The sequence below is a fragment of the Pleurodeles waltl genome, chromosome 4_2, assembly GCF_031143425.1.
Source record: "Pleurodeles waltl isolate 20211129_DDA chromosome 4_2, aPleWal1.hap1.20221129, whole genome shotgun sequence".
Taxonomy (NCBI): Eukaryota; Metazoa; Chordata; class Amphibia; order Caudata; family Salamandridae; genus Pleurodeles; species Pleurodeles waltl.
Window position 1 is genome coordinate 735,299,266 of NC_090443.1, and position 27,999 is coordinate 735,327,264.

General features: G+C 44.6%; 1 protein-coding gene across 2 annotated transcripts in view; it reads left to right on the forward strand.

Annotated features, from left to right (window-relative positions):
- The window catches only part of BTBD8 (BTB domain containing 8), a 491,132-nt gene that overhangs the window by 271,106 nt on the left and 192,027 nt on the right, over positions 1–27,999 (forward strand). For both annotated transcript variants that reach the window (XM_069232349.1, XM_069232350.1), the window contains one exon: positions 5,859–5,996. In XM_069232349.1, the coding sequence (XP_069088450.1) occupies positions 5,859–5,996 (138 nt within the window). The remainder of the gene's footprint in view (positions 1–5,858; positions 5,997–27,999) is intronic.

Here is a 27,999-nt window from a genome sequence, read left to right on the forward strand (position 1 = left end):
GTACCAGAGGTACTTACACCTTGTGCCAGGTCCAGTTATCCCTTATAAGTGTAGAAGAGGTGTTTCTAGCAGCTTAGACTGATAGAAGGTAGCTATGGCAAAGCAGCTTAGGCTGAACCAGGAGACATGTAAAGCTCCTACTATACCACCAGTGTCATATGCACAGTATCATAAGAAAACACAATACACAGAAGTACTAAAAATAAAGGTACTTTATTTTTATGACAATATGCCAAAAGTATCTCAGTGAGTACCCTCAGTATGAGGATAAGTTATATTCACAAGATATGTGTACACAAACCAAAATTATGCAGGTTATAGCAAGAAAAGTAATGCAAGCAGTGGAAAGTTACAGTAGATTGCAATAGGAGCACATAGGTATAGGGGCAACACAAACCATATACTCCAAAAGTGGAATGCGAACCACGAATGGACCCCAAACCTATGTGAGCTTGTAGAGGGTCGCTGGGACTGTAAGAAAACAGTGAGGGTTAGAAAAATAGCCCACCCCAAGACCCTGAAAGGTAGGTGTAAAGTGCACCTACAACCCCCAGAGAGCACAGAAGTCGTGATAGGGGGATTCTGCAGGAAGAACAAACACCAGCAATGCAACAACAGTGGATTTCCGGACCTGAGTACCTGTAAGACAAGGGGACCAAGTCCAATAGTCACAACAGTGTCGAGAGTGGGCAGGAGCCCAGGAAATGCCAGCTGAGGGTGCAAGGAAGCTGCCACCTGTTGGAAGAAGCTTGGAGTTTTGCAAGAAAGAAGAGGACTAGGAGCTTCCCCTTTGGAGGATGGATGTCCCACGTCGTGAAGAAGCTTGCAGAGGTGTTCCCAAGCAGAAAGACAGCAAACAAGCCTTGCTAGCTGCAAGGGTCGCAGTTAGGGTTTTTGGATGCTACTGTGGCCCAGGAGGGACCAGGATGTCGCCACTTGGATGAGGAGACCGAGGGGGCGCCCAGCAACGCAGGGAGCACTCAAAGAAGCAGGCAGCACCTGCAGAAGTACCTGAACAGGCACTTAGAAGAAAAATGAATCAGAGTCCACCCGAAGTCACAAAAGGGAGTCCCACGATGCCGGAGGACAACTCAGAAGGTTGTGCACTGCAGGTTAGAGTGTCGGGACCCAGGCTTGGCTGTGCACAAAGGAAATCCTGGAAGAGTGCACAGGAGCCGGAGCAGCTGCAAATCACGCGGTACCCAGCAATGCAGTCTAGTGTGGGGAGGCAAGGACTTACCTCCACCAAACTTGGACTGAATAGTCACTGGACTGTGGGAGTCACTTGGACAGAGTTGCTGAGTTCCAGGGACCACGCTCGTCGTGCTGAGAGGGGACCCAGAGGACCAGTGATGTAGTCTTTTGGTGCCTGCGTTAGCAGGGGGATGATTCCGTCAATCCACGGGAGATTTCTTCAGAGCTCCTAGTGCAGAGAGGAGGCAAGCTACCCCCAGAGCATGCACCACCTGGAAACAGTTGAGAAAGCCGGCAGGATGAAGCGATACAAGGTTGCTAGTAGTTGCTACTTTCTTGCGGTTTTGCAGGCGTCCTGAGCAGTCAGCGGTCAATCCTTTGGCAGAAGGTGAAGAGGGAGATGCAGAGGAACTCTGGTGAGCTCTTGCATTCGTTAACTGAAGAATTCCCCAAAGCAGAGACCCTAAATAGCCAGAAAAGGAGGTTTGGTTACCTAGGAAGGAGGATTGACTACCAAGAGAGGTAAGAGCCTATCAGAAGGAGCCTCTGACGTCACCTGCTGGCACTGGCCACTCAGAGCAGTCCAGTGTGGCACAGACACCTCTGTTTCCAAGATGGCAGAGGTCTGGGACACACTGGAGGAGCTCTGGGCACCTCCCCTGGGAGGTGCGGGTCAGGGGAGTGGTGACTCCCCTTTCCTTTGTCCAGTTTCGCGCCAGAGCAGGGCTGGGGGATCCCTAAACCGGTGTAGACTGGCTTATGCCGAGATGGATACCATCTGTGCCCATCAAAGCATTTCCGGAGGCTGGGGGAGGCTACTCCTCCCCAGCCTTCACATCTATTTCCAAAGGGAGAGGGTGTAACACCCTCTCTCAGAGGAAATCCTTTGTTCTGCCTTCCTGGGCTAGGGCTGCCTGGACCCCAGGAGGGCAGAAACCTGTCAGGGGTTGGCAGCAGCAGCTGCAGTGGAGACCCCGGAAAGGCAGTTTGGCAGTACCCCGGTTCTGTGCTAGAGACCCGGGGGATCATGGCATTGTCTCCCCAATGCCAGAATGGCATTGGGGTGACAATTCCATGATCTTAGACATGTTACAGGGCCATGTTAGGAGTTACCATTGTGACGCTGTACATAGGTAGTGACCTATGTACAGTGCACGCGTGTAATGGTGTCCCCGCACTCACAAAGTGCGGGGAATTTGCCCTGAACAATGTGGGGGCACCTTGGCTAGTGCCAGGGTGCCCACATACTAAGTAACTTTGCACCCAACCTTCACCAGGTGAAGGTTAGACATATAGGTGACTTATAAGTTACTTATGTGCAGTGGTAAATAGCTGTTAAGTAACGTGGACGTTATTTCACTCAGGCTGCACTGGCAGGCCTGTGTAAGAATTGTCAGAGCTCCCTATGGGTGGCAAAAGAAATGCTGCAGCCCATAGGGATCTCCTGGAACCCCAATACCTGGGGTACCTCAGTACCATATACTAGGGAATTATATGGGTGTATGTGAATTGGTAAATTTAGTCACTAGCCTGTTAGTGACAAATTTAGAAAGCAGAGAGAGCATAACCACTGAGGTTCTGGTTAGCAGAGCCTCAGTGAGACAGTTAGGCATCATACAGGGAACACATACAGGGCACATACTTATGGGCACTGGGGCCCTGCCTGGCAGGGTCCCAGTGACACATAGACTAAAACGACATATATACAGTGAAATATGGGGGTAACATGCCAGGCAAGATGGTTCTTTCCTACACTCATTAGCAGAGTCCCTCCCTATATACCTTTCCTACATTCTAGCGGTGCTGAACACTGCGGAGCCTTCACTACAAGAGAGGCCCATTAAAGGCGCTCTCCCTACGCATGTGGCTGGAAAGGGCTCCTGGTGATTCTGAGGGTGGTGCACGGACACTAGTGGTCACCGACCATTATTTCGCCAGTGTACTAAGGAACCAAGTGACGACGGTTGCAGCAGCATTTGCATGAGTGCCTCTGCACTTCTTTTATCTGACCCTGTGGGATCATTGTTCTCTCTGGATGCGGTGAGTGGTGCTTTCCTTTCACCCCTCTTGAGGAGGAGACCGAGACTACACAATGGGTAAATGCACCAAAAAGAAAGATGCAAGTGAACATGTCTCATAAAAGGAGCCACTACCTGAGCGTTGGGTTTCTGGTGCAGAGGTGTTGGGGGGGGGGGGGGGACGACCCGTGGAGGGGTGGGAGACACTTTAATGCAAGCCATTGCCAATTCAAAATAGAGCCCGAAGGAACAATGTTTGCATCATAGGGTTACCGGAGTGCTTAGAAGGTCCCAATGCGAACGTGACTGTATTCTTAGAATCGTGGCTTGGCGCTGAAGTGGCCCCAAAGGGACTCTCTCAGTTTTACGCCCTTGAGAGGGCCCATCGAGTACCAGAGTGACCCCCATTGTCAGGGGCTCCACTGTGGCCAGTGGTGGCTACAAATTTACGATGTAAAAAAACACCTCTGAGAACTGGGTATATACCCTATGCCATGCTGTTTCTTGCTGGACTCCGACACGCATGGAGAGGAGGCTCTATTCTTTACCTCCCCTTCACAACTCTGGGATTGGATTAACAGTCTCCCTCAGAGTGTGGACAGCACCTCAAGGAACAATAAATCGTCTCCCCTGACAGCCCCCTGGAAAGATGGTGAAGGGAAGAGTGCGGTGCTCCCCTCCCACTCACAGGCTCGACAAGAACAGCAGAAAGAGGTCGAGGAGATTGGCGCTCAATGGGGGGCTCACGCCGCCCCTTTTGTGCTTGCAGAGGGCAGCGAAAGGGACACAGATTCAGGCAGGCCCTCTGTCTCTACTCACGATTCAGAACACTCCCTCCCACATATTACACCTGGCACATCCAATGACATTGTCTGATGCAAAACTTGCCTTTTGCGGATTATGCTGCTTAGATGAGAGTGTATGTCTGCCGTAATGTACAGGGCCAGAGTCTAGACTATGTTGCAGCCTTAATGCCAATGGGCCCTTGTATTCTATTAGCCATCAGGATGGCATGAGGTGTAGAGGAGACCGGGCTTGCCCAAAGCCCCCCCCCCCCCACCCATCCATGGTTAGTTGTGCGTGTGATGATTGCACATATGTTGAGTGAGTTGTGTATGGTTTGGATCGGGAGTGGTTTTCTTGTCCTGAGGAAGAGGAGTTGGGTTTTATATGTTATGTTGAGGGGTTGATTTTCGGTGTTGGTTTGCTGGTCCTCTTAAGCTCTCCTCCCTAGGGTCTGGAGATGTGCCCTTTATGGAATTAATGAGCTACCACTTGAGTACACATATCGCTGCCACACCCCAACTCCACTGGCATGTGGAGCTGGAATGTCGGGGGCCTCAATAGCATGTCTAAAAGATATAAGGTCCACGCTTACCTGAAAAGACGGGATGCACACACAGCATTATTTCCTGAAACCCACCTTACCATCACTGGAAGAAATTCCTGAATAAGAGATGGGGTCAGCTATACACCACAGCATTTCAGCATTTGCCTGGGAGAGTTCTTGCCCAAACCTAACACAAACAATAATATCTGGGTGGAGACTACAATCGTGTTGCAGACCCTGATCTGGATCGCTTTCATCCCTCACTGGGTGACTCTCCGATCTAGCGCCTGGTGGGAGTGTTTTCCAGCTAGCAGCATCAATGGATGCTGGTAGACTCCTGGTGGCGATTGCACCCTGGAGAATGCATATATTCCTTTTTCTCTGGATTGCGCGAGCTACATGTGCACCTAGATACTTTCCTCTGCACCCTTGAGTCCCACACAGCAGTTTGTAATGTTGAATACTTATGCAGGAAGGTCTCTGACCGTAATCCGGTATTTTTTACATTAGAATGACAGATAGCGCCCTTGCATACCAGACTGGCAGCTGCGAGTTGAAGTCCTGTAAGATCCTATATTCTGGGACACTAAAGGTGAGGCCATTCGGGAATATTTTAATGATGACAAGGACACGGTTACCCTTCCAATGCTCGAATGTGTCGTCTTTAAGATGTTCATTAGAGGGTGTTGTGTTGTATAGCTGAAGTAGCGGGGGTGCAGCAAGAAATTGAATCCTAGTAAAGAGTGGTTAAGCAGCTGGAACTGGCCAGGCCTGGGAGGCTTGAGCTGAAGCACCACCTTTTGGAGGCAAGGGAACAAATGGCAGTCTGCACGGAAAAGCTCAGCTGCTTTGACTACTGAGTATATGATTGGCGCACACACTGAATGCGACAAGGTGGGGCCATTATTGGCATGGCTTGGCAACCCTAGCACTAGGATCACTACAAAAGAGTAGGGAGTAGGAGAGTGAGCAGAATTACATACATACAATACTACACTGGATGCATCTATAGCTTATAATTGCCACTCCTGATGGTAGTATATTGTACTGATAAATTGAAAGTCCGATCATCATTGCTCAGTGTAAGTGTACCAATTTGTTACTTTATTGGAAACGTCAATAAAATTTGTTTACAAAACAAAAGTCAATCTGGAGTTTTCTGCCATCCTATAACTATGGGATAAACACTAAATTATCCTTATAAAAATTCAAACCACGGCGTCTCAACTATGTTCACTGATTCTCTACTAAATAGCAACTAATCAGCCACACATTGTAGGGCAGACTTTGTTAACATGTGTTCATTTTATTTTTAGGCTCAAGGAATGAGCAGCACGCCCTATCTCCTGGAACAAATTTTTAGTGTAATTGAGAAAAGCATTTCATTTAAAAATAGCTGCTTGCTTTTCATCGCTTTGGATGATCTGATGGCTCTAGTATCCGCAAATGAAATGGTAAGTCCCCCCATTTTAGCATCACTTGTATAGTTTGTCAAGAAAATGAATTGATATTTATTGTGTGAACAGGCTTAATTAAATATCATAAGGTTTAAGGTATTTGAGAAACTAAAAGAAGTCATTTTACTAAACTAATCCTGACCTAAACAAAGGTAATTTTTTTTGATTATTGCATTAGGTTCCTAGTCAGACGAGTATTTTTTGCATTGCTCATCCCTGCCTTTTACCTTTCTACACATCGGTTTTCCCAGATCACCGGGGCAGCCCGAGCATACATATGGCCCACGTCGATTCCCTCAAGTGCTACCCTACTCGGAGTGCTCTTCAGTATCCTCTCTACACTAAGACTGATTTGATGTGCAGCACGTTTCGCCAATGCTGCAAGTATAGCCTTGTCACTTTGTCTTATGCTTTGACAAAGGTTTGCATGTTTATCTTAATACTAAATCAATGACTGGGTTGCTTAACAAAACCCTAAAAAAATACAGAAGAGTAGGGAGTCGGAGAGTGGAGAGCTTAAGGGCAAACTCTAGGTCATGATGTGCGAGCACAAGGTGCTATAGAGCAAAGAGCCCCATAGTGAGTTAATGAGCAGAGAGTGCAGGAGAAGCCACAAGAAGCAGCCAAATAGCGAAAGCTAGCTTATGAGACATTACATCCCACTTCGACACAGGTTGAATTTTCTGTGTAACTTATTCACTGTTAATTTACCCTCTTTCCTTTTTTTAGAGTCAGGAAGCCTACAGAACATCCAAAGAAAAATATAGACCTTCTGGTTGGAGGATGAGCAGTCACTTTTTGTGGGGGTGCCTATAAATATGAGGATTACTGGATTTTATTAACAGTAGGGACTGATGAAGTGCAAGTTAGTAGAGCTGTAAATATTCCCCCCCTGCATAGTTCTAATATTCTGAAATGTATATGGTTTAGCTGTTATTACCTGAGACAATTTTCCTATGCTCGTCCTCTTTCAAACTCAATAAAAAAGATACAAAATACGTGTTTATGCTAAGGGAGACTAAATGTAAGAGCCAAGTGAGGTGTATGCTCCACTAGAAAGCCCATCTGCATACTACCTTTAAGATAACAATTCCTCTTACCCCCGGATATGGTTAGGCTTTTTATTAATGATCTTGAAAGTGAACGGTATCTTGGATGCAATAATTGACAACAATCCTTGTGAATAAACCATATACTAAAGCTGTTTCAATTTAGGTGACTCTAGTGAAGGGATCTCGAGCCTTAACAGTTAAGTAAATTAACTCAAACTTGATATATGTAAACTAGATTTTCTACCTGCTTCTATAGTCTATTCCGCTATAGATTACTTCTGTTCCAGCACAGTAACACACTTCAGAGATTTATCGAGCTTATATTAAATATTAATTTTGACATTTTTAAACAATTTCCTCAACCATTTACAGTTAGGACATGAATATTCAAAAATGTATATTTAGGGATTAACATACGGTTTCCCACCGCATCCGTGACATCTGTTGCAGTGTTATCTTTCTGAGTAGTAATATGTTTGCCTGGCTTGTTTATTACTCATATCTTCAACAGGTAAGTGTATTATTAATAGCAAATGTCAGTTGAATGCTGACGAGGAAGGCTGCCAGGAAACCACGTGTTATTCTGCAATTTTATTAGGCTGCATTCACACATCCTCCAGAAACACAGATATAGTGACACATTCTACTTCATGCAATGCTTAACTGAAATATTATAAAAGTGCTTTGCTTTAAGAAAACTAATCTTCAGATGCAGTAATGATAGTCTGCATTTACTAAATTGTGATATGTTGTAATTGTACAGAAAACATATGTACTTCTGAGGTGGTGTTTGGGATGACTTTGTTTGGACTTGCTGGGAGATTACTTGGTTGTCCCAGATGACTAGAATGTACCCCAAAGGCTTCCACATATCCAGTCCTGCCATTACATTGATCAATCCTGAAACCCTACATGCTCTATTATTCGAAGGAGTAATGGCACTCGTTAGGTCAATGAGGTTAGTCCTCTACTATAGGTTTTTAGCTCGTACATAAAGGTTGCAAACCCTCATTTACATAAGATGACAGGCTTCACAATAGGGTGGCCTGTCTAGGCTACAACTGCAGCCTCTTTGAGGACTTGCCTGTCTGAGATGGCCCTATGAACGGATCTTAATTGCCAAAAAAGCAGGCAAGACTGAGGTCCTCATTTGGAGGGGGTGGGGAGGGGGATGGTGGGAGGATTTCCATCTCGACCACTAATTGGTGCCCATCTGCACTAGGTTACCCTCAGGTGCTGAAGCCCAAGGTCAAGAACCTTTGCATTTTGTTTGATGTAGACCTTATGCGTTCAAGAATCAGATCATTACCCTATCCAGCAAATGCTTTGGGGTATTAAAATTCTTTAAAAACAATCATCTGGCTCTTGCCTGAAGCTGCAAAAGAGAAAAAAACAGTTATCCAGGCACTAGTAATCTTGGGTTTATTTTGAAGGTTTATATCTAGTAGTTCCACAGTCTCAGCTGGCAAGGCTCCAAAGTGTACAAAATTGTGCAGTTAGTCTATTATTGAACCTTCCTAGAAGGGTATAGATGGGTTCGGCCCTGCATAAATTGCGCTGGCTCCCTGTAAAGAAACACCTGTCCATCAAGGCTCTTTGCTACTGCTGCTGGGCCTTTAATTAAGCAGGGACTAACTACCTGCACCATCTTATAAAACTCCACCGCCCTTTGAGGTGTTTGAGATCCTCACAGGCTTTGCTGGTGAAAATTCCTCCAGTTAGGAAGGCTTAGATGGAATGCTGCTCCTTCAGCTTGTTGGCTCCCAAGCTATGGAATTCTCTTCCATTGGAGCTCAGACAATCAAAGTCAGAGCTGGTATTTCGGAAAAATCTTAAAATGTGGCTCTTTAGTTAGGTTCTTGACTTTCCTTGGGTCCTCTGTTCAATAGCTAGACTTTCAGCTCTGGGGTACTTCTTCGAGGTAGCTATGCGCTTTACAAATTGTTATTATTATTATTATTTTACAGGCTCTTTGATTTCTGCCTACATGAACTTCTTAAATGGTGGTCCTATCTTAATTATGTGCTAATCGCAGAGGGTCTTGAAATATAAAATTGTTTACTGGTGGGTGATCATTTTCATGGTACCTTAATTTTCTCAATATTAAGAGTATAGTAGTTATGATCCTTTCGATTCTTACTGATAGTGGACTTGTTTTTGCCTATGACATGGTGCCCAATCTGGTCAATAGGCTTCTGTGGCCCCACGTATATCATCATGCTTAAAATTCTGCTGAAGGAAGAAAGCATGTTACCTACACGCTTGGTTTCTATGCTCCCATCTGAAGTGTCATTGATGGAAGCCCTCCCATTGATGAAAGTGACAGCGTTGATGACCGCAATACCATTGATGACCTTATTGTAGTTGCCTGCAGTACTTATGATAACAATCTACTTGTTGATGTTTACCTCATCCGCTAAGAGTCTGCCTGTAGGAGGCTGTCCTGGCTTATAGTGGGTACCTGATGGTACTTACACCTTGTGCCGGGTCCAGTTATCCCTTATTAGTAGATTAGTTGTGTTCTAGCAGCTTAGGCTGATAGAGGTAGCTATAGCAGAGCAGCTTAGGCTGAACTAGGAGACATGCAAAGCTCCTACTATACCACTTATATCATATAGCACTATATCATAAGAATCACAATATTCAGAGTTACTAAAAATAAAGGTACTTTATTTTAGTGACAATGTGCCAAAAATATCTCAGAGGATATACTCCCTTAGGAGGTAAGTAAAATACACAAAATATACATACAAACCAAAATCAGGTAAGTAAACAGTTAGAAAAATAGTGCAAACACTGTAGAATACAATAGGATGCGATAGACCTAGGGGCAACACAAACCATATATTAAGAAAGTGGAATGTGAACCACTTAGGGACCCCAGGCCTAGTGTAGTGTGTAAAGGGTCACCGGGAGTGTAAGAAAACACTAAGGATTTCCAAGATACCCCACCCCAAGACACTGAAAAGTAGGTGTAAAGTTAGCCTACTTCCCCAGAAACACACTAAAGACGTGATAGGAGATTCTGCAAAGACCACAATTGACTGCAAAGCACTGAAGATGGATTTCTGGACCTGAGGACCTGTAAAGGAAGGGACCAAGTCCAAGAGTCACAAAGGTGTCCAGGGGGGGCAGGAGCCCACTAAATCCCGGATGAAGGTGCAAAAATGGCTGCCTCCAGGTGGAAGAAGCTGAAGATTCTGCAACAACGGAAGATGCCAGGAACTTCTCCTTTGAACAGAAGAGGTCCCACAGCGTGCTGGAGGATGCAGAGTTGTTTCCACGCAGAAAGACAGCAAACCAGCCTTGCTAGCTACAAATGTTGCGGTTGAAGAAAATGGGTGCTGCCCGGGCCTAGGAAAGACCAGGAGGTCCCCCCTTGGAGGAGGAGACAGAGGGGGCGCTCAGCAACACAGAGAGCCCACGCGGAAGCAGGCAGCACCCGCAGAAGTACTTGAACATGGGTTCAAGAAAACTGAGCACGGCGGTCGTCTCAACACTACAAAGGAGGGTCCCACGAAGCTGGTTGTCAACTCGGCGAGTTGAGCAATGCAGGACGGAGTGCAGGGCACCTGGGCTGTGCACAAAGGATTCCTTGCAAAAGTGCACAGAAGCCCTAGCACCTGCAGTTCACGCAGTACACAGATTTACTGTCTGGCGTGGGGAGGCAAGGACTTGCCTCCACAAAGTTTGGACAGATGGACCACTGGACAGTTGGGGTCACTTGGATCCAGCTCCTATGTTCCAGGGATCACGCTCGTCACGATGAGAGGGGACCCAGAGGACCGGTGAAGCAGAAGTTTGGTGCCTGCGTTAGTAGGGGGAAGGTTCCTTCGACCCACGGGAGATAATTTCTTGGCTTCCAGTGCATGGTGAAGGCAGACAGCTCCCAGAGCATGCACCACCAGGAAACAGTCAAGAAAGCCGGCAGTATTAGGTGCTACAATGTCGCTGGTAGTCTTCTTGCTACTTTGTTGCAGTTTTGCAGGCGTCCTGGAGCAGTCAGCGGTCAATCCTTGACAGAAGTCGAAGAGGGAGATGCAAAGGAACTCTGGTGAGCTCTTGCATTCGTTATCTGAAGAGAAGCCCGCAGGAGAGACCCTAAATAGCCCTCAGAGGAGGATTGGCCACCTAGTCAAGTAAGCACCTATCAGGAGGGGTCTCTGACGTCACCTGCTGGCACTGGCCACTCAGAGGCCTCCATTGTGCCCTCACACCTCTGCATTCAAGATGGCAGAGGTCTGGGACACACTGGAGGAGCTCTGGGCACCACCCCTGGGGTGGTGATGGACAGGGGAGTGGTCGCTCCCCTTTCTTTTGTCCAGTTTCACGCCAGAGCAGGGCTGGGGGATCCCTGAACCGGTGTAGACTGGCTTATGCAAGGAGGGAACCATCTGTGCTCTTCAAAGCATTTCCAGAGGCTGGGGGAGCCTACTCCTCCCCAGCCCTTAACACCTATTTCCAAAGGGAGAGGGTGTAACAACCTCTCTCAGGAGAAATCCTTTGTTCTGCCTTCCTGGGACTGGGCTTCCCAGGCCCCATGGGGGCAGAAACCTGTCTGAGGGTTGGCGGTAGCTGCAGAGAAAACCCCAGAGAGTTAGTTTGGCAGTACGCGGGCTCTATGCTGGAGCCCCGGGGATGCCTGGAATTGTCCCCCCCCCAATACCAGAATGGTATTGGGGTGACAGTTCCATGATCCTGGACATGTTACATGGCCATGTTCGGAGTTACCATTGTGAAGCAACATATAGGTATTGACCTATATGTAGTGCACACGTGTAATGGTGTACCGCACTCACAAAGTCTGGGGAAATTGCCAGGAACTATGTGGGGGCACCTTGGCTAGTGCTAGGGTGCCCTCACACTTAGTAACTTTGCACCTAACCTTCACTAAGTGAGGGTTAGACGTATAGGTGACTTATAATTTACTTATGTGCTGTGGTAAATGGCTGTGAAATAACGTGGATGTTATTTCAATCAGGCTGCAGTGGCAGTCCTGTGTAAGAATTGTCTGAGCTCCCTATGGGTGGCAAAAGAAATGCTGCAGCCCATAGGGATCTCCTGGAACCCCAATACCCTGGGTACCTAGGTACCATATACTAGGGAATTATAAGGGTGTTCCAGTGTGCCAGTCAGAATTGGTAAAAATGGTCACTTGCCTATAGTGACAATTTTAAATACAGAGAGAGCATAAGCACTGAGGTTCTGATTAGCAGAGCCATAGTGACACAGTTAGACACCACACAGGGAACACATACAGGCAACAATCTATGAGCACTGGGGTCCTGGTAAGCAGGGTCCCAGTGAGACATATAAAACACACTGACAAATAGGGTTTTCACTATAAGAACTGGGGTCCTGGCTAGCAGGATTCCAGTGAGACAGTAAAAACACCCTGACATATACTCACAAACAGGCCAAAAGTGGGGGTAACAATGCTAGAAAGAGGCTACCTTCCTACACTGCCTCTGCCATCGACCACTGTCCCAGCAGTGGCCATGAAGAACTTGTTGAGGGTGACTCCACTTATGAGGTCTATGACAAAGACTTTGTTGATTACCGCAATTCCACTGGCCAGTCACTCTTAACTTGCAGTGAGACTGTTGACAACCCTGTCTCAGACATCCACTGTAGGTTCCTATTTTGTGTGTCAGTGGCTTCATACTTTGTCGTTGAAGAAACTAACAAGCCAGTTGATATTCTGGAAGTGGAAGCAGACTTGAGTGACCGAGAGCAGTCATTGTATACACCCTACAAGCAAAGTTAGCTGAATGTCCAATATATTAAAACTATGACTTCACTGATGAAGAATATGGAGCATTGCCATACCAAGGAGAATCCTGAGCGGCTCTCAATGAGCAGCATCACTACGATGACTGAGGATATGAATGTCCCTACAAAGCCAGACAGCATCAACAAGAGCAAATTTTAATGTAGGTCCCTATCACCATCTTTAACACCATGCAGAAGATTGAGACATCCTAAAACGGGTGCCTTAGCCACAGAAGTATTATGCATTTCTCCAGCAGTCCACCTACACCTCAGTATCTTCAGCAACATATATTCTAGTGCCACTAGCCCAGGTAGCAGTGGCATCACCACCTCAGCAACCTTAACTGCCACAGAAGCCTCTGCTTCCCCTTTGCTCCCCCCAGCTCCACTGGCGCACCCAGTACCTTCCACACCACAATATCTGGATGAAGGTGATGATAGGATAGTGACTGGGAGGTAGGCAAAGGATGGGGGAGGTTCCTGCTGGCGATCCCAATGATAATCTTCAGCAAGAAGATGTTATGAGTAACAAGGGAACCATAGTATCATTATGAACCTTGGATGAGTTTGTGTATCAGGAACAATGGTCCCTTCACCAAAGATAAATCACAACTGTGAGACCCGACAGCCTTAAGGTGGTCTTCAGCCAACTTTTTGCTTGCCTCCCTTCATTTTTCTGATCTCGCTTTTGCTGGTTTTAGGACTCTGCACACTTTACCACTGCTGACCAGTGCTAAAGTACTTGTGCTCTCTCTCCTAAACATGGTAACATGGGCTCCTACCCAATTGGCATATTTAATTTACCTATAAGTCCCTAGTAAAGTGCACTACATGTACCCAGAGCCCGTAAATTAAATGCTACTAGTGGGTCTGCAGCACTGGTTGTGCCACCCACATAAGTAGTCGTTTAACCATGTCTCAGGCCTGCCATTGCAAGTCTTGTATGTTCAGTTTCATTTCCCCTTCGGCTTAGCATTAAAAACTACTTGCTAAGCCTTAAATTACCCCTTTAATACCTATAAGACACCCCTAAAATAGGCCCTGGGTAGCTCATAGGGCAGTCAGCTATGTAAGTAAAAAGCAGGACATACACTTGTAAGTTATACGTGTCCTGGTTATGAAAAACACCCAAAGTCGTTCACTATTGCGAAGGCTGCTCCTCTCGTAGGGCAGCATTGTAAATTCCCTTGTATACTTTCAAATGGTGATTTCGGATCTGAAAGGAGTGGCACTGTCCTGTTTGGTGTGGCTGGAATGGTAGTGAGGAATCCTGCTTACCTGTGAAGTTGTATTTAACATTCCTATTTTAGAAATGTCACTATCATAAAGTAGGCCTTTCTCTGCATTTACTGCCATCTGTGCCTTACAGCCGGTTTCCAATCAACGTCTGGTCTGTGCTGGTTGACAGCTGTCCCTTGTGCTTTCCACCCAGACATCCATAAACACAGGGCACTCAGCTGCATCTGCATACTGATGGGTTTACCTGGGCAGGAAGGGTGGAGGGGCTCTCACTTACACTTCAAAGGCTAGTGGCCTGACCCCACACAAAGGACTGATAGCCCCCCACATGCATCTCTTGACACACAGGACTGGGCAGAAAGGGGAACTGGTGCACTTCAAAACCACTCTTTGAAGTTTCCCCCACTTCAAAGGCACATTTGGCTATATATACTGGGTCTGTGACCCCCTAAAATCGGACACTTTTAGACCTACAACTGGACTTCATCAGAAGGACTACAGTACTGCCCAAATGACTCATCTGGACTGCTTTTCTGGATGGACTGCTCTCCAGCTTGTTGCCCTGCTGCTCCCTGACTCTGCTGAAAGGACATTACCTCCCCACCCTCCACAAGTAATCTCCAAGGGCTTGTCAGTTTGCCTCTTGTTAAGAAATCTCAGGGCCATCAAAGATATCACCTAAGAGAGAAAATCCTCCTCGCCAGAAAAATCTATGAAACACCTGCAGAATTGATTCAGCGCCTGTTTCATCATCACAGCACATTTAGATTTTCCACGCACCGTCACTGGCCATCAGTCTGTCATCAAACCCCACACTGCAGTAAGGAACCAAGGCTGTGTGCCTGGAAATCAACGCATCACCTTGTCTTCGAGGAAAGAATAGGTGCATCACCTTTGCTGCACTGGAAAAATCAACACATCTCTTTACTTTCCGACGCCTCACCTCCTCCCCCACTGTCGTTTATTTGACGCATCCCAGGTACTTTGTGCTAAAGAGATAAATTTATTGATTCCTATGGATTAAGACTTAAATCTACAAAAAGTGATATCTTGACTTGTGCATATTGGATTTCTGTTGTTTTGGTCTTATTTTATTCAGATAAATAATATATATTTTCCTAAATTGGTGTGGAGTACTTTGTGTTGTTTCACTGTTACTGTATGAGTTAATGCATAAATACTTTACACATTGCCTTCTAAGTTAAGCCTACCTGCTCTGTACCAAGCTATCGGAGGGTGAGCACAGGATAATTTAGGTTGTGTTGTGACTTATCCTGACTAGGATTCCGGTCCCTACTTGGACAGAGTGCGTACTTCTGTTAACTAGAGACCCAATCTCTGACAACAACTAGTATCTACAGATGTACCAAAAAACTCACTTTAATCAATTATGCATAGAAAGTGGATATTAAAAAAAAAAAAAACATTTGTGTCAATGCAGTGGGTCTATATTGAGAAACATGCTCATAAGGGTGATACCCATGTAACAAAAAGTGATCAAGAATGTGTTTTAAAGAACAAGAAAAACACCACCCATTTCATTTCTATATATAGTCGCCTAGGCCCTTACAGGTTGACGTTTTATTCCCATAGAAATATACTGGGATCATCATCAAGACTTTAACAATCATTGAACCTGAGGCAAAGCAGAAAAAAGAACACGTAAAATATAGAATTAGAGTAGAAATCAACAAAAATGTGAGATTCCGACATATAGACTAAAATAAAACTCAAAGGATAATAGTCTCAGTAGGCTTTCCTGAAGAAATAAAGGGACCATACCTAAAATGCACATAAAGGCAGTTATTATGGCAGTGCCCCGATGTTATTTCAGAAATGGTTGGACCTGCATTATAACAGATTAACGTTCACATTGACAAGTTACCAAAATGAAATTCCATTTTTGGACGTCTTTGTGAAAGTAGAAAACAAAGCTTTACATGACATTGTACCTTTACCTACTGAATGAAACACCTTCTTGAAATATTCCAGTTTTCTCCCTTGTTAACTAAGGGATTCCTACCATACAATCTGTTCTTAAGGACCTGACGTAATTACCACCACAAATCAGGGAAGCAGAGCTATTACTTGAGAAACTTGTAGCTAGAAGGTAACCTATGCGTCTAGTCAGATGTTCACCTGCACTTTTGAAAAACTGATGTGTGACTACCCTTTCTCCCATTTCCACTTAGGCATCTAAAAGCTTTCAAAAACATTGGAAGGTATTGGCAGCTGGGACATTGCTCTGAAATAACTGATGTTCTTGTATAAGAAAGGCATGAAACTCAAAAATCATCCTTATCAGGCCAGCCATTACCAGAAACGCTGATGGATCATTTTGGCCTCCTCCTCATAACTGGCCTTATAAATGTGGTTGCTGTAGCGTTTGCCCGTTTTTCATAGAATCAAAGACCTTTTCTCTTCCCAGTAGTGAAGTACCCCTTTAATCTTTTTCCAATTCATATGTGGTCTATGCAATCACTTGTCAATAGGGGGCAACTCTACCTTGGCCAAACCATACATAAAATAAAAGTACAACTCTGCCAACATCGGCGTCATATCCAATGCAAAGTCCTCAATGCGCCTGTAGTGGAGCATTATGTGACAGCCCCATCCATAAGATGACATTAAGTGACAATTGATCAGTGTTCTCATATTCCCAGAGAGGGAGGTAATAGGGAACAAATGCTCAACAAACAGGAGCTAAAATAGATTCTGAAGATGGACACAAGTACTGACTTTAGAGGAATTTAGAAACGGTGATCATTACAGAGACTCTTCTTCAGTCAGTGAAAAATACTTTTTTTCGGCTAATTAGCCTTAAAAAGAGAAACTACACAATATAATACATATTAAGGAGTACAGACGAAATGTGTAAGAATATTTAAAATGCTTAAAATGTCACTTCACTGCCTAGAGGAAGTAACCTGTATATAGAAAATGTTTTATTAAAAAAAGTACAAGACATTTAAAAGTATTATAAAAGTAGTTCATAGATAACAGTTCGCTGCATTTTGAGGAGTAAATGTACAGAGCTGATAAAAGTCAAGACCCTTTTCTCTCTTCTGATCCTAAGAGCTTGTCGAACTTAACAGATTACTGCATAACATATTAACTCTTGAGTCCAGGCGCTGCAAAAATTGAACGCTCGGCCTAACATATCTGTTAGAAATGGGGTCTTTGGTTGACAGTAAGGTTACACCCTGTTCAAGCAAGGACCCTCACTCTAGTCAGGGTAAGAGAGAAGCACCCTCAGCTAACCCCTGCTTACCCCCTTGGTAGCTTGGCAGAGCAGTAAGCTTAACTTCACAGTGCTAGGTGTAAAGTATCTGTACCAACACACACAGTAACTTAATGAAAACACTACAAAATGACACAACACCAGTTTAGAAAAATAGGAAATATTTATCTAAACAAAACAAGACAAAAATGACAAACATCCACCATACACAAGTCAATTTATCAATAAAAATGCAAAACGAGTGTTTAAGTAGTTTTAAACACACACTAGCGCTGCTAGAGTCAAAATGTACCTGGTGCACGTCAAAAATAACCCCGCACAGGCTGGTGTGCGTCAAAAATTACTCCGCACGGCGGTACGTGAGTTGAAAATCCAGCCGTACCATGATCCGAAAATCCTGCAGCGCAGGTTGTGATCTCCCAGCCTCCGTCAGCGATGCTGCGCGTCGTTTCTCCTGCTCTGTGCGTCGATTCTTTGGTCACGTTTCCTGCGAGCGTCGTTTCTCAGCTGCAGAGCCGGTGGCGTGTCGTTTTCTCAGCCGCAGATCGGATTTGCGTCAATCTTTCCCCCCCACGGTGCTCTGTGCGTGGATTTTCTTGTCTTTAGGTTGCCAGCTTCTCCTTTCAGGGTCCCAGGAAGTGGATGGGCACCACAGGGCAGAGTAGGAGTCTCTCCAGAGACTCCAGGTGCTGGCAGAGAGAAGTCTTTGCTGTCCCTGAGACTTCAAACAACAGGAGGCAAGCTCTAGATCAAGCCCTTGGAGATTTCTTCTCAAGATGGAAAGCACACAAAGTACAGTCTTTGCCCTCTTATTTTGGCAGAAACAGCAACTGCAGGATAGCTCCACAAAGCACAGTCCCTGGCAGGGCAGCTCTTCTTCCTCAGCTATTCAGCTCTTCTCCAGGCAGAGGTTCCTCTTGGTTCCAGAAGTGTTTCTAAAGTCTGTGGTTTTGGGTGCCCTTCTTATACCCAATTTCTCCTTTGAAGTAGGCCTACTTTAAAGTAAAGTCTCTTTTGAATGTGAAATCCTGCCTTGACCAGGCCAGGCCCCAGACACTCACCAGGGGGTTGGAGACTGCATTGTGTGAGGGTAGGCACAGCCCTTTCAGGTGTAAGTGACCATTCCTCTCCTCCCTCCTAGCACAGATGGCTCATCAGGAAATGCAGACTACACCCCAGCTCCTTTTATTTCACTGTCTAGTGTGAGGTGCAACCAGCCCAATTGTCAAACTGACCCAGACAGGGAATCCACAAACCAGCAGAGTCACAGAAATGGTATAAGCAAGAAAATGCTCACTTTCTAAAAGTGTCATTTTCAAACACACAATCTTAAAATCAACTTTACTAAAAGAGGTATTTTTAAATTGTGAGCCCAGAGACCCCAAACTCCTCGTCCATCCGCTCCCAATGGGAATCTACACTTTCATCAGATTTAAAGGAAGCCCCCATGTTAACCTATGAGAGGGACAGGCCTTGCAACAGTGAAAAACAAATTTAGCAATATTTCTCTGTCAGGACATATAAAACACATTACTATATGCCCTACCTTAACCATACACTACACCCTGCCCTTGGGGCTACCTAGGGCCTACCTTAGGGGTGCCTTACATGTAAGAAAAGGGAAGGTTTAGGCCTGGCAAGTGGGTACACTTGCCAAGTCGAATTTACAGTTAAAACTGCAGTGGCAGGTCTGAGACATGATTACAGAGCTACTTATGTGGGTGGCACAACCAGTGCTGCAGGCCCACTAGTAGCATTTGATTTACAGGCCCTGGCACCTCTAGTGCACTTTACTAGGGACTTACTAGTAAATCAAATATGCCAATCATGGATAAACCAATTACATAAAATTTACACAGAGAGCATATGCACTTTAGCACTGGTTAGCTGTGGTAAAGTGCTCAGAGTTCAAAAGCCAACAGCAACAGGTCAGAAAAAATAGGAGGCAGGAGGCAAAAGGATTGCGGATGACCCTGCATAAGCAAAAAAGTCCAACAATATCTAAGATTATGCGCAGAATGGGACATAAAAGCAGAATTTTGAAGAAAACACAAAATGAATGCGATATTGCTGACCAGTATCGTCACAGCATGGCAAAGTAGAGAACCATGTGCCCATTTTTGGGAAAGCTGGCAGGAAATTAACTGTGGACAACCTAAAACAGGTGAGATATATCTATGTGCACGGTTAGAGGTCCAAACTAGATAAGGTTCTATCTGTTCAGTAGATGTAATCTCTATATACCAACAGTGTCCATTGCCTTGATCTTGGTATTTGTCTGTGCCCAGTGGTTATGAAAAAGAGATTTAACCAATGCCTTCAATTTATTATATATTTCAATAGGTGAATAGCATATATTGGGAATACCAAGTTCTCTAAATGTTCTTCTAATGTAGGCTAGCCAGGGGATATGATCCCTATGATCTAATTTGACACAGTCCGCAAGAACTTGACGTGAAAGTTTAGTATGGAAGAGTGCCAGGTTTTCAACCATAATGAGTGGCACATTTGAATTCTATCATCTATCTATGGAAGACCTATTTCAGTATTGTAGGAAGTTGGCTCTGTATATACTATCTCAAAGTGAGAGATAGTGTGCACAGAGTCCAAGGGTTCCCCTTAGAGGTTGATGGTGGCAAAATTAGATAATACTAATGCTCTATTTTGTGGTAGTGTGGTCGAGCAGTAGGCTTATCAGAGGGTAGTGTTAAGCATTTGTTGTACACACACAGGCAATAAATGAGGAACACACACTCAAAGACTTTATTCCAGGCTAATAGTTTTTATATAGAAAAATATATTTTCTTAATTTTATTTTAGAACCACAAAATTCAAGATTTGAAGTAAATACATAAAATGTCAGGTACTCCACACAGGTAAGTAAGGAACTTTGAATTAGAGCAGGAACATACACAATATAGGTTAAAATGGCCATAAGCTATTTTAAAAGTGGGCACAGTGCAAAAATCAGCACTCCTGGGGGAGGTAAGTATGGTGAAGTTTCTGAGGTAAGTAAAGCACTTACAAGTTCAGTTTCCTGGGCATAGGCAGCCCACCGTTGGGGTTTCAGAGCAACCCCAAAGTCACCGCACCAGCAATACAGGGCCGGTCAGGTGCAGAGGTCAAAGGAGGGCCCAAAACACATAGGTGCTAATGGAGAACAGGGGTGCTCCGGTTCCGATCTGCTGGCAGGTAAGTACCTGCGTCCTCGGATAGCAGAACTGGGGGTTTTGTAGAGCACTGGGGAGGACACAAACAGGCACACAAAACACACCCTCCACGGCACAGGGGCGGCCGGGTGCAGTGTGCAAAGTTGGCGTCTGGTTTGCTATTGAAAGCAATAGAGGGACCTGGGGGTCACTTAAGCGATGCAGGCAGGGCACGGGGGCTTCTCGGGCCAGCCACCGACTGGGCTAATCAGAGGGCTGCCTGATGGTCACTCCTGCACTGGAGGTTGTTTTTTTTTCAGTCCTGGGGGATTCGGGTGCAGTGCTTTGTCCAGGCGTCGGATTCTTTGTTCCAGGCAGTCACGGTCAGGGGGAGCCTCTGGATCCTCTTTGCAGGCGTCGCTGTGAGGGTGCAGGGGGGGATTGTCTCAAGTTACTCATGAGGTCGCAGTCGCCTGGGAGTCCCATCTGCGGTGTTAGTTCTCTAGAGCTCGAGCCGGGGGCATCAGGTGCAGTGTGTGAAGTCTGACCCTTCTGGCAGGAAAAGTGAGTTCTTTAAAAGTTGTTTCAAAGTTGCAAAAATGTTGCTGTTGGTGAACAGTGCCGCTGTTCTTGGGAGTTTCTTGGTCCTTCGGTTCAGGGCAATCCTCTGAGGCTTCAGAGGTCGCTGGTCCCTGTCGCATGCGTTGCTGTGCAGGTTCTTTGAGTCTTGAGACAGGCCGGTAGGGCTGGGGTCAAGTCAGTTGTCGTTTCCATCATCTCTGCAGGGCTTTCAGGTCAGCAGTCCTTCTTCTTTATGTAGGTTGCAGGAATCTGATTTCCTGGGTTCAGGATCACCCCTAAATACTAAATATAGGGGGGTGTTTAGGTCAGGAGGGCAGTAGCCAATGGCTACTGTCCTGAATGGTGGCTACACCCTCTTTGTGCCTCCTCCCTCAGGGGAGGGGGGCACATTCCTATTCCTATTGGGGGAATCCTCCAATCTCAAGATGGAGGATTTCTAAAGGCAGGGGTCACCTCAGCTCAGGGCACCTTAGGGGCAGTCCTGACTGGTGGGTGGCTCCTCCTTTTTTTTCTCACTATCCTCTCCTGCCTTGCCACCAAAAGTGGGGGCAGTGGCCGGAGGGGTAGGCATCTCCTCTAGCTGGGATGACCTGGGGTGCTGTAACAAAAGGAATGAGCCTGTGAGGCTCACCGCCAGGGGGTGAGAAGCACCTCCACCCAGTACAGGCTTTGTTCCTGGCCACAGAGTGACAAAGGCACTCACCGCATGTGGCCAGAAACTTGTCTGGTTGTGGCAGGCTGGCAGAAACTGGTCAGCCTAGCACTAGGAGTCGGACTGGTATTCAGGGGGCATCTCTAAGATGCCCTCTGGGTGCATTTTACAATAAATCCCACACTGGCATCAGTGTGCATTTATTATGCTGAGACGTTTGATACCAAACTTCACAGATTTCAGTGTAGCCATTATGGAACTGTGGAACTCGGGTTTGACAAACCACCAGACCATATACTCTTTATGGCTACCCTGCACTTACAATGTCTAAGGTTTTGCTTAGACACTGTAGGGGCATAGTGCTCATGCACATATGCCCTCACCTGTGGTATAGTGCACCCTACCTTCGGGCTGTAAGGCCTGCTAGAGAGGTGACTTACCTATGCCACAGGCAGTGAGAGGTGGGCATGGCACTCTGAGGGGAGTGCCATGTCGACTTAGTCATTGTCTCCCCACCAGCACACACAAGCTGTGAGACAGTGTGCATGTGCTGAGTGAGGGATCCCCATGGTGGCATAAGACATGCTGCAGCCCTTTGAGACCTTCCCTGGCATCAGGGCCCTTGGTACCAGGGGTACAATTTACAAGGGACCTATCTGGGTGCCAGGGCTGTGCCAACTGTGGGAACAAAGGTACAGTTTAGGGAAAGAACACTGGTGCTGGGGCCCTGTTAGCAGGTTTCCAGCACACTTTCAATCATAACTGGCATCAACAAAATGCACAAATCAGGGGGTAACCATGCCAAGGAGGCATTTCCTTACGAGCATGAGTAATGAGGTTTGTAGTACACTTAGGGACTGTTAACAGTTGCTAGCGCGCCTGGTCCTTAGTAAGTAAACTTACAAGGGGACGCGGATAGGTCGATGAACCTTTTGAATCACAAGGGGTATCCCAGTTATGCGGTAGACCATTGAACCATTAACATCACTATAAACCCTATCAAACGTTAATGAAAACCTATCTAAGAAGAAATACCATCACTCTCAAAAGGTCAATTGGTTTTATTCCCCTTTAGTTACAATTCTGTTTAAAAAAATAAAAAAACTTCTATTCGACTTTATTGTTAATCAAGTTTTATTAATCATCATAAAGCATTATTCAAACAAGGACGTAAAATCAAACAACATTGATTAATAATTTCTCAGTACATGACATAGTAATTCAGCAAAGCAATTTCGTCAGTCAGTTATCACCGTCAAAGTCAAAGTCACCCTTGTCAGCCTACCTAACCCAGATTAACATCAGCATGTGGGTCTTAATACGAAAACAATTTGGAAAAACATTAATTTGGAAAAAATCTATCTAAGAGAGTAAATATTTTTTTTAAAACAGCGCAGTTGGTACCTTGAAGAAAAAGCACGCATTCGTCAGTCTCATTATTCATCAGTCATCAGCAAGAATCAGGCTCAAAGAAGGTAAGCCCAATTATCAGCACCTCAGACAGCGTTTCCTGACGTCATCGACTCTCTCCCTTCCACTCTGAAGTCCTGGGAAAGTGCGTTTAGCCTATACTACACATAATTCTTCATCATCTCCTGTCTACGGGTGCATTTGCAGAATGTTCTAGTAGAGCATTCTGAACTCTGCACAGTTCAAGGTCCTTCTCTCCAGTTACAGTCCTCTGAAGCCTTATTGTGTCTCCACGTTAAAGCAAGCAAGGCCCAGCGGAAACCAGGCCCTTAGTAGGGCTAAGTTAACATTGTGAATTAACACAAAACATAGGTTATGCATCCAATTATGACATATTAATACAATTTTCATGAATATTTTCCATTATTTAGCATCTTGTTAATACACATGGTGACCACTCCCCATGGGCACATTTTGTTCCCACACGATATTTTCAAATATTAGTTTCTTTATTGAATTTTCTCATTGGTAATCACACGCAAATCATTAAAATTTCTCATATTAGTATAGCTGCTCCAACAGTCCCTCCTCTGATGACTAAATATGTCATCACACCTTTCCTTTGTCAACATTTCACAAATTGCTTTCAGCTACATTTTGATTTCTCCTTTTTGTATTCTCTCTATAAATTCTTCTCCTGGGTTGTTCTTCCCTCCTCTGATTATTTTGATCCCTTTTTAAAGTTATTTTCTGCCATATTTTACATGCTCCCCATAAGCCTAATATAACAGTGACCACAATTAGCATTCCTTGGACAATTTTCCACAATATCCCAATCCACTTCCAACCTTTTCCCAAACTCCTGGTTCTTTTAATTCTTTCAAATCCTTACTTGCATTAGTTAAATTAGTAAGCAAATCTTTTATCTCCTTTTCATTCTCAGGTATGTAAGAACAACAATGCCTTGCATTAATCATTTTACAGACTCCTCCATCCTGCGCTAATATTATGTCTAAAGCAAGCCTATTTTGAAGCGTCATAGCTCTATCCGCAGCCAATTCAGTATTTAGCAAAAGTATGGTTCCAGTACAGTTAGTTAGCATATTATCCACAAAAGTAGACAATTTTTGTATCTTGTTTGCATTCAGTATAACTCCTACAGAAGGAATTATTGTCCCAAAAATATCCCCTACGATTACAGAGTCTGTTTCTCTCTTTTGTCTCATTTAATGTAATTTAGTCACTTTCGGTATCCTCTTCAGATCATCTATCTGATAGATTTTAGGGAAAACTATTCCCAAATACCATGTCCCATACCATCCCATAGGAAGACGGTAGTAAGCATTAAGCCAACAGATATAATACATTCCAGGAATCACAGGGTCTGCACCATTCAACATAAATGCCCATTTACTCTGGAAAAAAAACACATGCCTACATTCACTCGTTCCCACAAATAAAGTGTCAGTGCGTGATTTTGGCCCATATATACAAAGCTTCCCTACATGTAGTGCATCTAAAGCTAGTCTCCCTTGTGTTTTAATAGCAGTGTAAGCATAATCATTTTTGTAAATCCTTTTTTCTAATCCTTTTTCTAGTTTCTCTTTCAGTGCCTTCCACCTATCGTCAGTATGCCCAATAAAGCTCTTCTCCATAGGTGTTAATAAGCAAGTTAGATTGTTACGATGCGCATAAGCCGTGCCAAAAGTCAATGTTGGCTCAAAGAATCCTCTAATACTATATCATGATCCTTAGCTATCTTAGTTAAATATCTAATAATCGGAACAAAAGAAAACACCAAGTCGTGGTTAGAGTAAAAATACTGAATATACTCCTGATTATAAAATCTGGTTAGTAGCAAATTACAAGTTATGCCATAAGTCAATGGCAAACTATGATATGTAACACCTTCTTCCACAGAGGGAGGGATTTGCGTGCACACAAGACAATCCTTTACATCCATCGCCTCCACATACTCACTCAACAATCGATAAAAGATGTTAGAAGACAACTCTCCTATTGCATTAGTATAATCATGCAAATATTGTTCATCTATCTTAAACCTCTCTAAAGCCGTTAGTGTGGTAGTCTTGTAAACAGGAGCAATAGCAACTTCTTTCATCTCGTAAATAGGCAATCCCACAATCATTATTATGAACATCATTACACACACAATTGCCATTCCCACATTCAGATATCTACAATACCTAATATTTATAGGGCTATTATTTAACTCAGCCATGATCTGTAAAAAATCAGTAAGCAGAATTCATTTTTAAGTAAATTGCAACAGGAAAAAAATAAAAATATATACTTCTTTTCGCTTCTGATTCACTCAAGAAGACCCTCTTTCTTCCTTGTCAAAATCGGTTAGCAGCTGGTCACATTCAGATTTTCAGATGTCATATTAGGTTATCAGTGTCTCTTCCGGTTAAATTCAATAGTTTTCTCAATTGGTCTTTTGCTTAGTTCAACAACTCAGTCTAGATTTTCTTCAGGTTGCATCAAAGTACTGACTCAGAACTTCTCTGTCAAAGCAAAAGGCCATAAACTCGTTTTGCCAGTCACTTGTCGTGGCAAATGCCCACTCAGGTCCTGCATATCCTCAACTTGCTACTCTTTCTTTTCAACTATGGTTCACCTGCTAACTCTCCATCACTTAGTTCTTCTTTCCGTATAGTGTCTATTTCTTCCTTTATTGTCTTGTTTATAACCAAGTCTTTCTTTTTACCTATTTGAGATTCAGGCCAATTGTCTCCTTTTCTTGCTCCTTCTGTCATCAATCTCTTTAAGATCGGACTTTTCTCCTTTACCTTGTCTGTAGTGCCTTCTCTTGATGGACCTGCAGCGGGTTCAGGAGGAGTCAGATCACTTTGACTTCGATCTGCCTCAACTCTTTCCCCTCAGGCTCTGGCACTTGGTCTCCTTGTGCTTTGTCACCATTTGCTTCTGAGAGAACCTTCCCTGTACTTGGTTCTCCAGTCACTTCCATCGGATAAGTTTCTTGTTCTGCTTCCTGTGCTTCTGCACCCCCGTCTCTCACTGGGGTAATTGATCCATCTTCCACCAGCTCTGGATCCACTTCAGGCTCAGTCTGCTCCGGCTCTGGTTCAGGAAGAACTACTTGATTCACTGCTGTTGGTGCTCTCAACAACACTTCTTCATGGTCCAAAGGATTCACCACTCTTGGTATGGCTTGCGTGTATCCAGTTAGGCAGTCCTGCATATTTCACAGCTGTGGTTGTTGTCAACACCACTTGGTATGGACCTCTCCAATGTGGCTCTAGGCAAGTCTTTCGCACATGCTTTTTAATCACGACCCAGTCTCCGGCTCTCAAGTTGTGACCTGGGTCATGGATGGGTGGCAGGGTAAAGGCTTGTACCTGCTGAGAGAAAGATCGAGCCACATCTGCCAGACCTTTGCAGCAGTCCAACACCATATCATCTGTAATATTGACAAGAGCATTGGCTGGTATTGCTGGTAACCTCGTTTCTCTACCCATGAAAATCTCATGTGGGGACAGTCCTGTTTTCCTGTCAGGTATATTTTGCATTGACATCAACACCAAAGGTAATGCATCTGGCCATTTCAGATTCGTTGCAGCACACATTTTTGCAATTCTCGATTTCAGATTACCATTAATCTGCTCCACAAATCCTGATGCCTCTGGATGATAGCTGCAGTGAAGCTTCTGTTCAATGTTCAATGCTGCTCATAAGAGCTTAATCACTTTGTTATTGAAGTGCGTTCCCCTGTCTGATTCTAAAGAGATCGGAAGTCCGAACTGTGGTATAAACTCTCTAAGCAACAGCTTTGCAACTGTGAGACTATCATTTTGACACGTGGGGTATGCTTCAATCCATTGACTAAACACACACAATCACCAACACGTACTTCAATCCACCACATACAGGCATCTCAATGAAATCCAATTGCATTCTGCTGAATGGTCCTCCTGCTCTTCCAATGTGGCTCAAATTCACCACTGTCCCTTTTCCCACATTTAAATGCTGACAGATCACACATCTTTGGCATACTGCTTCTGCTGCTTGCCTGAATTTTGGATTAAACCAGTCAACCTTGAACAACCTGACCATGGCATCTCTTCCATTGTGTGCCTGACCATGGTAATACCAAGCCATCTGAGTCAACAGACTATTCGGCAATACCATCTGGCCATCCTCAGATACCCAACTTTCATCTGGCCTTTGTATACATTTCAATTTTGACCACAGCTTTTTTTCTTCCTTGTCTGCATTCTCCTGCAATGTTTTTAACTCTTCTAAAGTATAAATTATTTTCAAAGCAAAACTTACACAATTTGCCTCTTCTTCTGACATCAATTCCCACGTATCCTTGAATGATATACAGTTCAATGTGCAAAACCTTGTGACTTGATGTGCATACCCATTTCCCTAGGAAATGTAATCTTGTGTCTTTTGATGTGCACCGCATTTCACTACAGCAATTTCTTGAGGTAACTGAATTGCATACAATAATTCTTTTACCCGGTTGCCATTTCTTACTGGTGTTCCACTGGAGATCATAAAATCTCTCTGTGACCACAGTTGACCAAAATCATGAACAATTCCAAATCCGTATTGACTGTCAGTGTATATTGTCACTCGCAGCCTGGTAGATACATAACAAGCTCTAGTAAGAGACACCAGCTCTGCTACCTGGGCAGAATACACTCTGGGAAGCCATGATGCCTCCAAAGTTTCTGTAATTGTACATACAGCATATCCTGCTCTCAAGGTGCCAGTTCCATCTCTGAGACATGAGCCATCGACAAAGACAATTTGATCATTTTCTTCTAACCGAGTATCTCTAATATCAGGCCTCGGTTTTGTGCACAATTCAGTCACCTCAAGACAATCATGCGCTATATCCTCCTCCTTT